Consider the following 17,158-nt stretch of genomic DNA (forward strand, 5'->3'; position numbering starts at 1 on the left):
CATTAAAAATCATTGATTCATACAGATTAATTGATGGCGGTATTAGAACAAAATGTTTTTTCATTTACTTATGTATGATAACATATTTATCTGAATACTGAAGTTTTCATTATCTTTTGTAACAATTAGAGGTATAATTGGGGGAACAGGATACCCTGTGTAAATGAAAGTGGGAATGAGCTTGTATATCTGTGTGCTGAAGAAGGATATGTAACTGGGAATTATTGGACTGATGAGGTCTTGGACATCATTGGATTTTGTGTTGATTTACAGGTGTGCAAGGGAAGGGTTGTTGGATGTGAACATGCTTGGAGGGGTAGCAGGTGGGATATTTGATAATTCCTTGATGGATGAGAGTGTGGAAGCTTGAAAGGGTCTTAGGAAATGAGGAAATGACATGTATGTGCAGTGGCAAAAGTGAGTGAGCTTGGAAAAGGGAATTGTGTGCAGAGATTGTATGAGAGATTTGGTTCCATAGGGTTAGTAATGAAACAAGAGGAGTAGGAGAGGTATGGAAGGTGTTTGAGGAAGCAGTGCTTAAATGAGCAGGCCAAATATATGGCACATGGAAGGCCTGAATTGGGCATATGAGTGGATGGGGAATTGAGCCTCTGGTAAAAAGGAGAAATGAAAGGTGTAAGGATTACAAATGATTGGGATGAGGCAGATAGAAAAGAGAATGGTATGGAAGCTGAAAAAGAAGGCATATGGAAGATGGATTGAGAGAGCATCAATGAATTTCACAGATAAGAAAATCTTTTAAAAGAAGGTCATTAGTATGAGGAAAACTAGAGGACAAATGGGAGCAATAGTAAGGACAGCAGCTCTGGGAGTGGTAACAGGCAAATAATAAGTAGTGAAAAAAGATGGAGGAGGACTTTGAAGGACTGTTGAATGTGTTAGATGTTAGGGTGGCAGATGTGGATGTTTGGGACTAGGTGGCTTGTGGAGTGAGAGGTTCGCTGGTGATTGGAGGAGAGGAGGTATCATAAGCTTTGCAGGAGTGGATGGAATAGTAGTTGTTTCTCAAGAAAGGGTGTGACAGTGTTGTTGATTGGTTAATCAGGCTATCGAACATTTGTAAGGCAGAATGCATGTATTGTGCTTCCATATAAAAGTAAAGTGGATGAAAATGAATGCTTGAATTACAAGGTACATGTCTGTCAAATATACCTGTATGGTGTATGCAAGAAGGTTTTGACATGCACCAAACATCAGAGTGGGGAGGAGCAGTATGGCTTCAGGAGAGATAGAGGCTGTGTGGACCAGGTTATACAAATTTGTCGGGTAAATGAAAAGTTACTAGATGCAGTGAGGAGTTTTTACCAGGAGAGTAAAACATGTGTATCAGTAGGGAGAGATGAGGGTTAGGGATTTTCAGTGAAGTTGGGTCCCTATTAAGAATTTTTGATGTCCCTGTAGTTGTTTCATTTATATTATAGACTTAGTTGGTGAGGGAAGTAAATGCAAGGGTCTTAGATCAAGGAGCCTGTCTGTGGCATACTGTGAATGGGGGGTGAAATATATGCCAGAAGTAGATGCTGTTTGCAAATGACAGAGCTGTGGTGGCAGACTCCAGAAAGAAACTGCTGAAATTAGTGTCAGAATTTGAGAGAGTAAGCAAAAGGAGAGAGTTGAGAGTGAATGTAAACAAAAGTCATTGAAGTGAAGCAAGGGGGATCAGACAGGAGGTTTGAAAGTAAGTTTAGATGGAGAGAACTTAGAGGAAAAGGAGGGCTTTAGGTATCTGAGAGTAGACCTGGCAGTGGATGGAACAATGGGGATTAAAGTGGACTGGAGGGTAGGAGAGTAGGCTAAAGTCCTAGATGTAAGGCTTACATGGGATAGAGTGAATTGGAATGCTGTGATATATTGGGGTTGATGTGCTTTCAGTGAACTGAACCAAGGCATGTGAAGAACCCGGGGTAAACCATAGAAAGGTCTGTGGAGCTTGGATGTGGATAGGTAGCTGTGGTTTCAGTGCTAGAGAATGGATGTGAATGGATATGGCCTTTGTCCATCTGTTCTGGGCACTGACCTGCTAACGCGAGAAATGGATATTAAGTATGAAAAGGATACATATACGTGAAGTGTTTGGGGTAAACCATGGAAAGGTCTGTGGGGCCTGGATGGGGAAAGGGAGCTGTGGTTTCAGTGCATTACACATGACAGCTAGACACTTAGTGTGAAAAAATGTGGCATCTTTTGTCTGTTCCTAGCACAACCTTGCTGGGGAGGATGCTATTTCGTATGTGGCAGGGTGGCGATGGGAATAGATGAAGGCAGCAAGTATGAATATGTATTTTATTTTTATTTATTTTGCTTTGTCGCTGTCTCCCGCGTTTGCGAGGTAGCGCAAGGAAACACGAAAGAAATAGCCCAACCCACCCCCATACACATGTATATACACACACGTCCACACACGCAAATATACATACCTATACATCTCAATGTACACATATATATACACACACAGACACATACATATATACCCATGCAGACAATTCACACTGTCTGCCTTTATTCATTCCCATCGCCACCTCGCCACACATGGATATGTGTACATGTGCATATATGTATATGTCTCTGAGTGTATATGTATTCTCACATGAATCAGCCACCAGCGTTGTATCATCAGCGAACAACAACTGACTCACTTCCCAGGCTCTCTCATCCACAACAGACTGCATACTTGCCCCTCTTTCCAAAATTCTTGCATTCACCTCCCTAACAACCCCATCGAAAAAAAATTAAACAACCATGGAGACATCACACACCCCTACTGCAAACCTACATTCACTGAGAACCAATCACTTTTCTCTCTTCCTACATGTACACATGCCTTACATCCTAAATAAAAACTTTTCACTGCTTCTAACAACTTGCCTCCCACACCATATATTCTTAATACCTTCCACAGAGCATCTCTATCAACTCCATCATATGCCTTCTCCAGATCCATAAATTATATTTATTTATTTATTTTGCTTTGTCGCTCTCTCCCGTGTTAGCGAGTTAGCGCAAGGAAACAGACGAAAGAATGGCCCAACCCACCCACATACACATGTATATACATACACGTCCACACACGCAAATATACATACCTATACATCTCAATGTACACATACATACACACACAGACATATACATATATACACATGTACATAATTCATACTGTCTGCCTTTATTTATTCCCATCACCACCCCGCTGCACATGGAATAACAACCCCCTCCCCCCTCATGTGTGCGAGGTAGCGCTAGGAAAAGACAACAAAGGCCCCATTCGTTCACACTCAGTCTCTAGCTGTCATGTAATAATGCATCGAAACCACAGCTCCCTTTCCACATCCAGGCCCCACAGAACTTTCCATGGTTTACCCCAGACGCTTCACATGCCCTGGTTCAATCCATTGACAGCACGTCGACCCCGGTATACCTCATCTTTCCAATTCACTCTATTCCTTGCACACCTTTCACCCTCCTGCATGTTCAGGCCCCGATCACTCAAAATCTTTTTCACTCCATCTTTCCACCTCCAATTTGGTCTCCCACTTCTCCTCGTTCCCTCCACCTTTAACACATAAATCCTCTTGGTCAATCTTTCCTCACTCATTCACTCCATGTGATGAAACCATTTCAAAACACCCTCTTCTGCTCTCTCAACCTGCTCTCTCAACCTGCTCTCTCAACCACACTCTTTTTATTTCCACACATCTATCTTACCCTTACATTACGTACTCGATCAAACCACCACACACCACATATTGTCCTCAAACATCTCATTTCCAGCACATCCACCCTCCTGCGCACAACTCTATCCATAGCCCGCGCCTCGCAACCATATAACATTGTTGGAACCACTATTCCTTTAAACATAGCCATTTTTGCTTTCCGAGATAATGTTCTCGACTTCCACACATTCTTCAAGGCTCCCAGAATTTTCGCCCCCTCCCCCACTCTATGATTCACTTCCGCTTCCGTGGTTCCATCCGCTGCCAGATCCACTCCCAGATATTTAAAACACTTTACTTCCTCCAGTTTTCTCCATTCAAACTTACCTCCCAATTAACTTGACCCTCAACCCTACTGTGCCTAATAACCTTACTCTTATTCACATTTTCTCTTAACTTTCTTCTTTCACACACTTTACCAAACTCAGTCACCAGCTTCTGCAGTTTCTCACATGAATCAGCCACCAGCACTGTATCATCAGCGAACAACAACTAACTCACTTCCCAAGCTCTCTCATCCACAACAGACTGCATACTTGCCCCTCTTTCCAAAACTCTTGCATTCACCTCCCTAACAACCTCATCCATAAACAAATTAAACAACCATGGAGACATCACACACCCCTGCCGCAAACCTACATTCTCTGAGAACCAATCACTTTCCTCTCTTCCTACACGTACACATGCCTTACATCCTCGATAAAAACTTTTCACTGCTTCTAACAACTTGCCTCCCACACCATATATTCTTAATACCTTCCACAGAGCATCTCTATCAACTCTATCATATGCCTTCTCCAGATCTATAAATGCTACATACAAATCCATTTGCTTTTCTAAGTATTTCTCACATACATTCTTCAAAGCAAACACCTGATCCACACATCCTCTACCACTTCTGAAACCACACTGCTCTTCCCCAATCTGATGCTCTGTACATCCCTTCACCCTCTCATATAATTTACTAGGAATACTCAACAAACTTATACCTCTGTAATTTGAGCACTCATTCTTATCCCCTTTGCCTTTGTACAGTGGCACTATGCAAGCATTCCGCCAATCCTCAGGCACCTCACCATGAATCATACATACATTAAATAACCTTACCAACCAGTCAACAATACAGTCACCCCCTTTTTTTTAATAAATTCCACTGCAATACCATCCAAACCTGCTGCCTTGCCGGCTTTCATCTTCCACAAAGCTTTTACTACCTCTTCTCTGTTTACCAAATCATTTTCCCTAACCCTCTCACTTTGCACACCACCTCGACCAAAACACCCTATATCTGCCACTCTATCATCAAACACATTCAACAAACCTTCAAAATACTCACTCCATCTCCTTCTCACATCACCACTACTTGTTTTCACCTCCCCATTTGCGCCCTTCACTGAAGTTTCCATTTGCTACCTTGTCTTACACACTTTATTTACCTCCTTCCAAAACATCCTTTTATTCTCCCTAAAATTTAATGATACTCTCTCACCCCAACTCTCATTTGCCCTCTTTTTCACCTCTTGCACCTTTCTCTTGACCTCCTGCCTCTTTCTTTAATACATCTCCCACTCATTTGCATTTTATCCCAGCAAAAATCGTCCAAATGCCTCTCTCTTCTCTTTCACTAATAATCTTACTTCTTCATCCCACCACTCACTACCCTTTCTAATCAACCCACCTCCCACACTTCTCATGCCACAAGCATCTTTTGCGCAAGCCATCACTTTTTCCCTAGATGCATCCTATTCCCCTTATGTCCTTTGTTCTCACCTTTTTCCATTCTGTACTCAGTCTCTCCTGGTACTTCCTCACACAAGTCTCCTTCCCAAGCTCACTTACTCTCACCACTCTCTTCACCCCAACATTCTCTCTTCTTTTCTGAAAACCCCTACAAATCTTCACCTTAGCCTCCACAAGATAATGATCAGACATCCCTCCAGTTGCACCTCTCAGCACATTAACATCCAAAAGTCTCTCTTTCACGCGCCTATCAATTAACGTGTAATCCAATAACACTCTCTGGCCATCTCTTCTACTTACATACGTATACTTATTTATATCTCGCTTTTTAAACCAGGTATTCCCAATCACCATTCCTTTATCAGCACATAAATCTACAAGCTCTTCACCATTTCCATTTACAACACTGAACACCCCATGTATACCAATTATTCCCTCAACTGCCACATTACTCACCTTTGCATTCAAATCACCCATCACTATAACCCAGTCTTGTGCATCAAAACCACTAACACACTCATTCAGCTGCTCCCAAAACACTTACCTTTCATGATCTCTCTTTTCATGCCCAGGTGCATATGTACCAATAATCACCCATCTCTCTCCATCAACTTTCAGTTTTACCCATATCAATCTAGAATTTACTTTCTTACACTCTATCACATACTCCCACAACTCCTGTTTCATGAGTAGTGCTACACCTTCCCTTGCTCTTGTCCTCTCACTAACCCCTGACTTTACTCCCAAGACATTCCCAAACCACTCTTCCCCTTTACCCTTGAGCTTCGTTTCATTCAGAGCCAAAACATGCAGGTTCCTTTCCTCAAACATACTACCTATTTCTCCTTTTTTCTCATTTCGGTTACATCCACACCCATTTAGACACCCCAATCTGAGCCTTCGAGGAGGATGAGCACTCCCCGCGTGACTCCTTCTTCTGTTTCCCCTTTTAGAAAGTTAAAGTACAAGGAGGGGAGGGTTTCTGGCCCCTCCGCTCCCATCCCCTTTAGTCGCCTTCTACGACACGTGAAGAATGCGATCCATAAATGCTACATACAAATCCATTTGCTTTTCTAAGTATTTCTCACTTACATTCTTCAAAGCAAATACCTGATCCACACATCCTCTACCACTTCTGAAACCACACTGCTCTTCCCCAATCTGATGCTCTGTACATGCCTTCACCCTCTCAATCAATACCCTCCCATATAATTTCCCAGAAATACTTAAGAAACTTATACCTCTGTAATATGAGCACTCACTCTTATCCCCTTTGCCATTGTACAATGGCACTATGCAAGCATTCCGCCAATCCTCAGGCACCTCACCATGAATCATACATACATTAAATAACCTTACCAACCAGTCAGCAATACAGTTGACTGAGTTTGGTAAAGTGTGTGAAAGAAGAAAGTTGAGAGTAAATGTGAATAAGAGCAAGGTTATTAGGTACAGTAGGGGTGAGGGTCAAGTTGATTGGGAGGTAAGTTTGAATGGAGAAAAACTAGACGAAGTGAAGTGTTTTAGATATCTGGGAGTGGATTTGGCAGCGGATGGAACCATGGAAGCAGAAGTGAATCACAGGGTGGAGCAGGGGGCGAAAATTCTGTGAGCCTTGAAGAATGTGTGGAAGTTGAGAACATTATCTCGGAAAGAAAAAATGGGTATGTTTGAAGGAATAGTGGTTCCAACAATGTTGTATGGTTGCGAGGTGTGGGCTATGGATAGAGTTGTGCGCAGGAGGGTGGATGTGCTGGAAATGAGATGTTTGAGGACAATATGTGGTGTGAGGTGGTTTGATCGAGTAAGTAATGTAAGGGTAAGAGAGATGTGTGGTAATAAAAAGATTGTGGTTGAGAGAGTAGAAGAGGGTGTTTTGAAATGGTTTGGGCACATGGAGAGAATGAGTGAGGAAAGATTGACCAAGAGGATATATGTGTCAGAGGTGGAGGGAACAAGGAGAAGTGGGAGACCAAATTGGAGGTGGAAAGATGGAGTGAAAAAGATTTTGAGTGATCGGGGCCTGAACATGCTGGAGGGTGAAAGGCGGGCAAGGAATAGAGTGAATTGGAAAGATGTGGTATACCGGGGTTGATGTGCTGTCAGTGGATTGATCCAGGGCATGTGAAGCATCTGGGGTAAACCATGGAAAGTTGTGTGGGGCCTGGATGTGGAAAGGGAGCCGTGGTTTCAGTGCATTATTACATGACAGCTAGAGACTGAGTGTGAACGAATGGGGCCTTTATTGTCTTTTCCTAGCGCTACCTCGCACACATGAGGGGGGAGGGGGTTGTTATTCCATGTGTGGTGAGGTGGCGATGGGAATGAATAAAGGCAGTGTGAATTGTGTGCATGTGTCTATATGTATGTGTCTGTGTGTGTATATATTTGTGTACATTGAGATGTATAGGTATGTATATTTGCGTGTGTGGACGTGTATGTATATACACATGTATGTGGGTGGGTTGGGCCATTTCTTTTGTCTGTTTCCTTGCGCTACCTCGCAAACGTGGGAGACAGCGACAAAGCAAAATAAATGGGGATAGGGGAGAAAGAATACTTCCCACGTATTCCCTGCGTGTCGTAGAAGGCGACTAAAAGGGGAGGGAGCGGGTGGCTGGAAATCCTCCCCTTTCTTGTTTTTTTTTTTTTTTCCAAAAGAAGGAACAGAGAAGGGGGTCAGGTGAGGATATTCCCTCTAAGGCCCAGTTCTCTGTTCTTAACGCTACCTCGCTAACGCGGGAAATGGCAAATAGTATGAAAAAAAAAAAAAAAAAAAATATTTATGTATACGGTGAAATGTACATGTATGTATATGTGTGCGTGTGGGCGTTTATGTATGTACTTGTGTATGTGGGTGGGTTGGGTCATTCCTCGTCTGTTTCCTTGCGCTACCTTGCTAACACAGGAGATGGCGGTTAAGTATGATAAGTAATGTAAATGAAAATGAAATATTTATTTATTTTATTTATTTTGCTTTGTCACTGTCTCCCGTGTTAGCGAGGTAGCGCAAGGAAACAGATGAGAGAATGGCCCAACCCACCCACATACACATGTATATACGTACATATCCACACACGCAAATATACATACCTACACATCTCAACATATACATATATATACACACACAGACATATACATATATACACATGTACATAATTTTATTCCTGGGGATAGGGAAGAAAGAATGCTTCCCACGTATTCCCTGCGTGTTGTAGAAGGCGACTAAAAGGGAAGGGAGTGGGGGGCTGGGAATCCTCCCCTCTCGTTTTTAATTTTCCAAAAGAAGGAACAGAGAAGGGGGCCAAGTGAGGATATTCCCTCAAAGGCTCAGTCTTCTGTTCTTAACACTATCCCACTAATGTGGGAAATGGTGAATAGTTAAAAAAAAAAAAAAAGATATAATTCATACTGTCTGCCTTTATTCATTCCCATCGCCACCCTGCCACACATGAAATAACAACCCCCTCCCCCCAAATGTGCACGAGGTGGTGCTAGGAAAAGACTACAAAGGCCACTTTCATTCACACTCAGTCTCTTGCTGTCATGTCATAATGCACCAAAACCATAGCTCCCTTTCCACATCCAGGCCCCACAGAACTTTCCATGGTTTACCCCAGATGCCTCACATGCTCTGGTTCAATCCATTGACAGCACGTCGACCCCAGTATACCACATCGTTCCATTTCACTCTATTCCTTGCACGCCTTTCACCCTCCTGTATGTTCAGGCCCCGATCACTCAAAATCTTTTTCACTCTATCTTTCCACCTTCAATTTGGTCTCCCACTTCTTGTTCCCTCCGCCTCTGACACATATATCCTCTTGGTCAATCTTTCCTCACTCATTCTCTCCATGTGACCAAACCATTTCAAAACACTCTCTTCTGCTCTCTCAACCACACTCTTTTTATTACCACACATCTCTCTTACCCTATTATTACTTACTCGATCAAACCACCTCACACCACATATTGTCCTCAAACATCTCATTTCCAGCACATCCACCCTCCTCCGGACAACTCTATCCATAGCCTATGCCTCGCAACCATATAACATTGTTGGAAGCACTATTCCTTCAAACATAACCATTTTTGCTTTCCGAGATAATGTTCTCGACTTCCACACATTCTTCAACACTCCCAGAATTTTCGCCCTCTCCCCCACCCTATGATTCACTTCCGCTTCCATGGTTCCAACCGCTGCCAAATCCACTCCCAGATATCTAAAACACTTCACTTCCTCCAGTTTTTCTCCATTCAAACTTACCTCCCAATTGACTTGTCCTTCAACCCTACTGTACCTAATAACCTTGCTCTTATTTACATTTACTCTCAGCTTTCTTCTTTCACACACTTTACCAAACTCAGTCACCAGCTTTTGCAGTTTCTCACACGAATCAGCCACCAGCGCTGTATCATCAGCAAACAACAACTGACTCACTTCCCAAGCTCTCTCATCCACAACAGACTGCATACTTGCCCCTCTCTCCAAAACTCTTGCATTCACCTCCCTAACAACCCCATCCATAAACAAATTAAACAACCATGGAGACATCACACACCCCTGCCGCAAACCTACATTCACTGAGAACCAATCACTTTCCTCTCTTCCTACACGTACACATGCCTTACATCCTAAATAAAGACTTCGCTGCTTCTAACAACTTACCTCCCACACCATATATTCTTAATACCTTCCACAGAACATCTCTATCAACTATATCATATGGCTTCTCCAGATCCATAAATGCTACATATAAATCAATTTGCTTTTCTAAGTATTTCTCACATACATTCTTCAAAGCAAACACCTGATCCACACATTCTCAACCACTTCTGAAACCACACTGCTCTTCCCCAATCTGATGCTCTGTACATGCCTTCACCCTCTCAATCAATACCCTCCCATATAATTTCCCAGGAATACTCAATAAACTTATACCTCTGTAATTTGAGCACTCACTTTTATCACCTTTGCCTTTGTACAGTTGCACTATGCAAGCATTGCGCCAATCCTCAGGCATCTTACCATGAGTCATACATACATTAAATAAACGTACTAGCCAGTCAAAAATACAGTCACCCCCTTTTTAATGAATTCCACTGCCATACCATCCAAACCCACTGCCTTGCCAGCTTTCATCTTCCGCAAAGCTTTCACTACCTCTTCCCCGTTTACCAAATCATTTTCCCTAACCCTCTCACTTTGCACACCACCTCGACCAAAACACCCTATATCTGCCACTCTATCATCAAACACCTTCAACAAACCTTCAAAATACCCACTCCATCTCCTTCTCACATCACCATTGCTTGTTATCACCTCCCCATTAGCCCCCTTCACTGAAGTTCCCATTGATTCCCTTGTCTTACGTACTTTATTTACCTCCTTCCAAAACATCTTTTTATTATCCCTAAAATTTAATGGTACTCTGATTTGCCCTCTTTTTCACCTCTCGCACCTCTCTCTTGACCTCCTGCCTCTTTCTTTTATACATCTCCCACTCATTTCCATTATTTCCCTGCAAAAATCGTCCAAATGCCTCTCTCTTCTCTTTCACTAATAATCTTACTTCATCCCACCACTCACTGCCCTTTCTAATCTGCCCACCTCCCACGCTTCTCAAGCCACAAGCATCTTTTGTGCAAGCCATCATGCTTCCCTGAATACATCCCATTCCTCCCCCACTCCCCTTACATCCTTTGTTCTCACCTTTTTCCATTCTGTACTCAGTCTCTCCTGGTACTTCCTCACACAAGTCTCCTTCCCAGGCTCACTTACTCTCACCACTCTTTTCACCCCAACATTCTCCCTTCTTTTCTGAAAACCTCTAAAAATCTTCACCTTCGCCTCCACAAGATTATGATCAGACATCCCTCCAGTTGCACCTCACAGCACATTAACATCCAAAAGTCTCTTTTGCGCACCTATCAATTAACACATAATCCAATAACGTTCTCTGGCCATCTCTCCTACTTACATACGTATACTTATGTATATCTCTCTTTTTAAACCAGGTATTCCCAATCACCAGTCCTTTTTCAGCACATAAATCTACAAGCTCTTCACCATTTCCCTTTACAACACTGAACACCCCATGTACACCAATTATTCCCTCAACTGCCACATTACTCACCTTTGCATTCAAATCACCCATCACTATAACCCAGTCCCGTGCATCAAAACTACTAATACACTCATTCAGCTGCTCCCAAAACACTTACCTTTCATGATCTCTCTTCTCATGCCCAGGTGCATATGCACCAATAATCACCCATCTCTCTCCATCAACTTTCACTTTTACCCATATCAATCTAGAGTTTCCTTACTTACACTCTATCACATACTCCCACCACTCCTGTTTCAGGAGTAGTGCTACTCCTTCCCTTGCTCTTGTCCTGTCACCTACCCCTGACTTTACTCCCAAGACATTCCCAAACCACTCTTCCCCTTTACCCTTGAGCTTCATTTCACTCAGAGCCAAAACATGCAGGTTCCTTTCCTCAAACATGCTACCTATCTCTCTTTTTTTCTCATTTTGGGCACATCCACACACATTTAGACACCCCAATCTGAGCCTTCGAGGAGGATGAGCACTCCCCGCGTGACTCCTTCTTCTGTTTCCCCTATTAGAAAGTTAAAATATAGGGAGGGGAGGGTTTCCAGCCCCCCGCTCCCATCCCCTTTAGTCACCTTGTACGACACGTGAGGAATGCGTGGGAAGTATTCTTTCTCCCCTATCCCCAGGGATAAATTAGATATGTATATTTATTTTTTTATTTGTTATACTTAGTCGCTGTCTCCCACGTTAGCAAGGTAGCACAAGGAAATAGACGAAATAATGGCCCAACCCACCCACATACACATATATATGAATAAACACCCATACACTCACATATACATACCTATACATTTCAATGTTTATTTAATTTTTATTTATTTTGCCTTGTCGCTGTCTCCCGCATTTGCGAGGTAGCGCAAGGAAACAGACGAAAGAAATGGCCCAACCCACCCCCATACACATGTATATACATACACGTCCACACGCGCAAATTTACATACCTATACATCTCAATGTACACATATACATACACACACAGACATATACATATATACACATGTACATAATTCATACTGTCTGCCTTTATTTATTCCCATCGCCACCTCGCCACACGTGGAATAACATCCCCCTCCCCCCTCATGTGTGTGAGGTAGCGCTAGGAAAATACAACAAAGGCCCCATTCGTTCACACTTAGTCTCTAGCTGTCATGTAATAATGCCCGAAACCACGGCTCCCTTTACACATCCAGGCCCCACAGAACTTTCCATGGTTTACCCCAGACGTTTCACATGCCCTGATTCAATCCATTGACAGCACGTCGACCCCGGTATACCACATCGATCCAATTCACTCTATTCCTGTTTGCGTGTGTGGACGTGTGTGTATATACATGTGTATAGGGGTGGGTTGGGTAATTTCTTTCTTCTGTTTCCTTACGCTACCTTTCACCCTCCTGCATGTTCAGGCCCCGATCACTCAAAATCTTTTTCACTCCATCTTTCCACCTCCAATTTGGTCTCCCTCTTCTCCTTGTTCCCTCCACCTCCGACACATATATCCTCTTGGTCAATCTTTCCTCACTCATTCTCTCCATGTGCCCAAGCCATTTCAAAACACCCTCTTCTGCTCTCTCAACCACGCTCTTTTTATTTCCACACATCTCTCTTACCCTTACGTTACTTACTCGATCAAACCACCTCACACCACACATTGTCCTCAAACATCTCATTTCCAGCACATCCATCCTCCTGCGCACAACTCTATCCATAGCCCACGCCTCGCAACCATACAACATTGTTGGAACCACTATTCCTTCAAACATAGCCATTTTTGCTTTCCGAGATAATGTTCTCGACTTCCACACATTTTTCAAGGCTCCCAGGATTTTCGCCCCCTCCCCCACCCTATGATTCACTTCCACTTCCATGGTTCCATCCGCTGCCAGATCCACTCCCAGATATCTAAAACACTTCAATGTATACATACATATACATACACAGACATATACATATACACACATGTACATATTCATACTTGCTGCCTTCATCCATTCCTGTCGCCACCCTGCCACACATGAAACAGTCACACACACACACACACACACACACACACACACACACACACACACACACACACACCCCGCCGCCGCCGCCCACCCGCCCGCACTAGGAAAAGACAACAAAGGACACGTTCATTCACACTCAGTCTCTAGCTGTCGTGTGTAATGCACGGAAACCACAGGTCCCTTTCCCTTTCCAGGCTCCACAGACCTTTCCATGGTTTACCCCGAATACTTCACATGCCTTGGTTCAGTTTATTGACAGCACATCAACCTCAGTATATCACAGCATTCCAATTCGCTCTATCCCATGTAAGCCTTACATCTAGGACTTTAGATATCTACAAGTGGACTTGGCAACAAATGGAATATGAAATTGAAAGTGAATCATAGGGTGGGGGAGAGTGTGAAGGTTCTAGGAGTGATGAAGGATGTATGGAAAGAGAGAACATTATCAGGGAGAGCAAAAATGGGTATGTTTGAATGAATAGTAGTTCCAACAATACTATTATATGATTGTGAGGCATGGGCTATAGATAGGATTGTGCTGAGGAGGGCAAATGTGTTGGAAATGAAATGTTTGAGGACAATATGTGGTGTGAGGTGATTTGATGGAGTAAGTAATGAAAGGGTAAGAGAGATGTGTGGTAGGAGGAAGAGTGTGGTTGAGAGAGAGCAGAAGAGTGTGTGTTGAAATGGTTTGACATGGGGAGAATGAGTGAAGAATGGGTGACAAAAAAGGTTATATGCGTCAGAAGTGGAAGGAGCAAGGAGGAGCAGGAAGGATGGCGTGAAAAAATTTGACTGATCAGGGCAGGAGTTTGAGAAGTGTGCATTATAATAGGGCACACCATACTTTGCATTAGACTCCCCAGGATTGGAGGAGTTATGCTTTCTTTAGCACTTTGGACACCATACATCTCTCCATCATTAAAGACAATGAGTCCTATGCCTAAGATGCAACTTCACTACTAAAGACAGGAAATACTACTCAGTTGTCCTGTGTTCACCCCACACAGAAATTCACTTATCACAGCATTTCTTAACCTGAGGTTCTGCCCAGAGGATGTAGCTAGCTTCCTGAGTGCTACAGGACCTCATAGAAGGGGAATCTGGGGCAGCAAAGTATGTAAGTTTTGCCATAAAGGATCTCCTAAATGTATCATTTTTGCAGGTCATATTGTTTGACAAGTGTCCAGAGAATATTTCTGACAAGGGCAAAATTCTTCTACATGCAGATGGACGTACTTTGTGGTGAGTCCGTTTTATAGTATTGTTTTCATTTGGCATAAATGTAGATGTTTTAACATTCAGAGATAGAGGCATTATATCTTATAAGATAAGCATGAATGAGGATGAAATGCTGTGAAGTTGAGTTTGGGTTTTCCAAGAATGAAGTTATTATGATAGGTGAACAGGGAGCATTTATGAATGGAGATTGTCATGTAGATTAGAATTTTATCATGAGTATATCAGTGTGAAGTTTCTGGAAAAGGAAATTGTATGCAGTATGTATTAATTTAGGGAAGGTTTTTGATAGAGTTGATTGGAAAATCCAAAGAACTATTGTAAAGATTGTTGATCAGTTGTAGAAACTAATAGGGATTAAATGATTTGTGTTTTCACCTGCATGTAATAAGGTGTAGCCTGGTGCAATACATTTCATTTATGTTCTTATATTCTGCTGATTTTCTTCAATATTATCCAGCAGGGAATGGGACATTTCTCTCTTACCACCCTCTAAGCATGGGGTTAAGGTCTTAGCACTACATTTAGCCTCAGATCTCGGAAGCATTCCTGCAACTACTCTTCGGAGGATTGTTTAGATTAATTTTTTACTTACCTTTTTACCTCTCTTCCCTTAGCAAGGTAGTCAGGAGCAAATTAACAATGACTTTTGTTGCACATATAGTGACCAGCTGTCAAGTAATGCATTGCATCCAGAGCCCACCATCCACAGCCAAGCCCAACAGACCACCTCATTGTTTATCTTCACCGCTTCATGAGCACTGATTCAACCCACTGACATCATGTTGCTCCAATATACAATATTAATCCAGTTCGTTCTACCATCAGACAACCACACATGTCACCCCTGATCCAGTCCTTTTACTTCCATACATGTCACCCCCAAGTACCACATTGATCCAATTTATTCTGTTTTTCTACCTCTAGACCATTTGCTCTGATTAGATTACAGCCTTGAAGCTTCAGGAGCCCCATGCAATAGGTCCTAGGGTTGCATAATTAGACTAATTAATACCTTTACCTTCCCTCCTCAGAAGGTTCTTCTCTGGGATACCCACAGTGCTTAGGAAGTCATCCACATTTACCTGGCAGGGCCACAGGTCAAAAGATGTGGTGATATTTTGTGTGTGAAGTGAGCACAGGGCAATAGAATAGGCAATAGAATTGAGGTGTAAGCTTTTAGTGTTTTCAGTTTGGAAGTTACATCAGGGGCATGAGGGCTCTTGTGACATTAAATGGTGTTTGTGATGTTATAAAGGTGAGTGTCCAGACTGCAGATGAGAAAGGGTTACTCATACACATCTAGGCTGCCAGTAATTGTTCTAAGTGCTTTGCTATCAGTGGTTTCCAGTATTATTGTGTTTTCTAATTGTTTTGTTATATTTGGTTCCCAGTGTTGTGTTTGCTCTTGATGGCAGATGATCAGGTCAGTGAGGTGTAGTTTACAGAGGAGTGGATGAATTGCTTGTAAAGGATACCAAGGGATTCTATTTCTTATCCAAATATGTTACCAGGCATTGTTCATATGGCATATACAATTAGTTTGTTTATGCCCTTTGTGTTGATGTTTGTGGTGTAGAGAATGAATGTCTTGTGTGTATAATTAAATAATACAATCCCAGGACCCTTTTTGTAGGTCTCCTGCAGCTTCAAGGTTTCAAGTATGAAAATAGCAGTTGGTTTGGGAAGATGAGAAAAGTCAATTTAGATGTTAACAAATGTTGCCAAAGTCAGCAGACTTGAATTTTGAATATTGTTTAAGTGCAGAATATCCAACGAGAAGAAAGTGTGAGTAACTGACATTAAGTAAAGAGGTAGATAGAAAAAGTGCTACAGAGGAGTTTAATAGTGAAAAAAATCACCAATAGTCAACTTTGCCAACCAGCTTTTGCTAACCAACAGCTGCATTTTTTCTTTTTGATTAGAAGTTAATTTGAACTTAAATTACAAAGATCAAATAGTTGTCACCATATTATTCTGAAGAGGGTTGGAGGATAAGGGCTAGATGGGTCTTACAAGGAAGATAGAGGGTAAATCTTTACAGATTTTAAAGATAAACCATATGGGACCGCAAAGTTGGAGAAATTATTGGAAGTTATTGAAAATGGTCAGACATTACCACAGTTGGAGGAGGAAATGAAACTTACAATCAAGTTAAACACCATGAAAGATATCTTGAGGTGAGAGAAATTTGGGGAAAGTTGGAAAATATAGTTGGCAGGTATAAAGACAGATTCAAATTTTGTGGGAATTCTGAAGATGTGTAACCAGAGGAAAGAAGGTGATATGACTGAAAAACAAAAAAGGTTTGGCCTAA

At 42.3% G+C, this 17,158-nt stretch overlaps 1 protein-coding gene across 2 annotated transcripts in view; it reads left to right on the top strand.

The window, feature by feature from the left end:
- The window catches only part of LOC139753855 (carnitine O-palmitoyltransferase 1, liver isoform-like), a 222,979-nt gene that overhangs the window by 159,854 nt on the left and 45,967 nt on the right, over positions 1–17,158 (top strand). For both annotated transcript variants that reach the window (XR_011713780.1, XM_071670794.1), the window contains exon 11: positions 14,768–14,847. Coding sequence is in view for 1 of the 2 variants with exons in the window: in XM_071670794.1 (XP_071526895.1) it covers positions 14,768–14,847 (80 nt within the window). In the remaining variant the exon portion in view is untranslated. The remainder of the gene's footprint in view (positions 1–14,767; positions 14,848–17,158) is intronic.

Source organism: Panulirus ornatus, chromosome 15 (genome assembly GCF_036320965.1).
Source record: "Panulirus ornatus isolate Po-2019 chromosome 15, ASM3632096v1, whole genome shotgun sequence".
In the NCBI taxonomy this organism is placed as follows: Eukaryota; Metazoa; Arthropoda; class Malacostraca; order Decapoda; family Palinuridae; genus Panulirus; species Panulirus ornatus.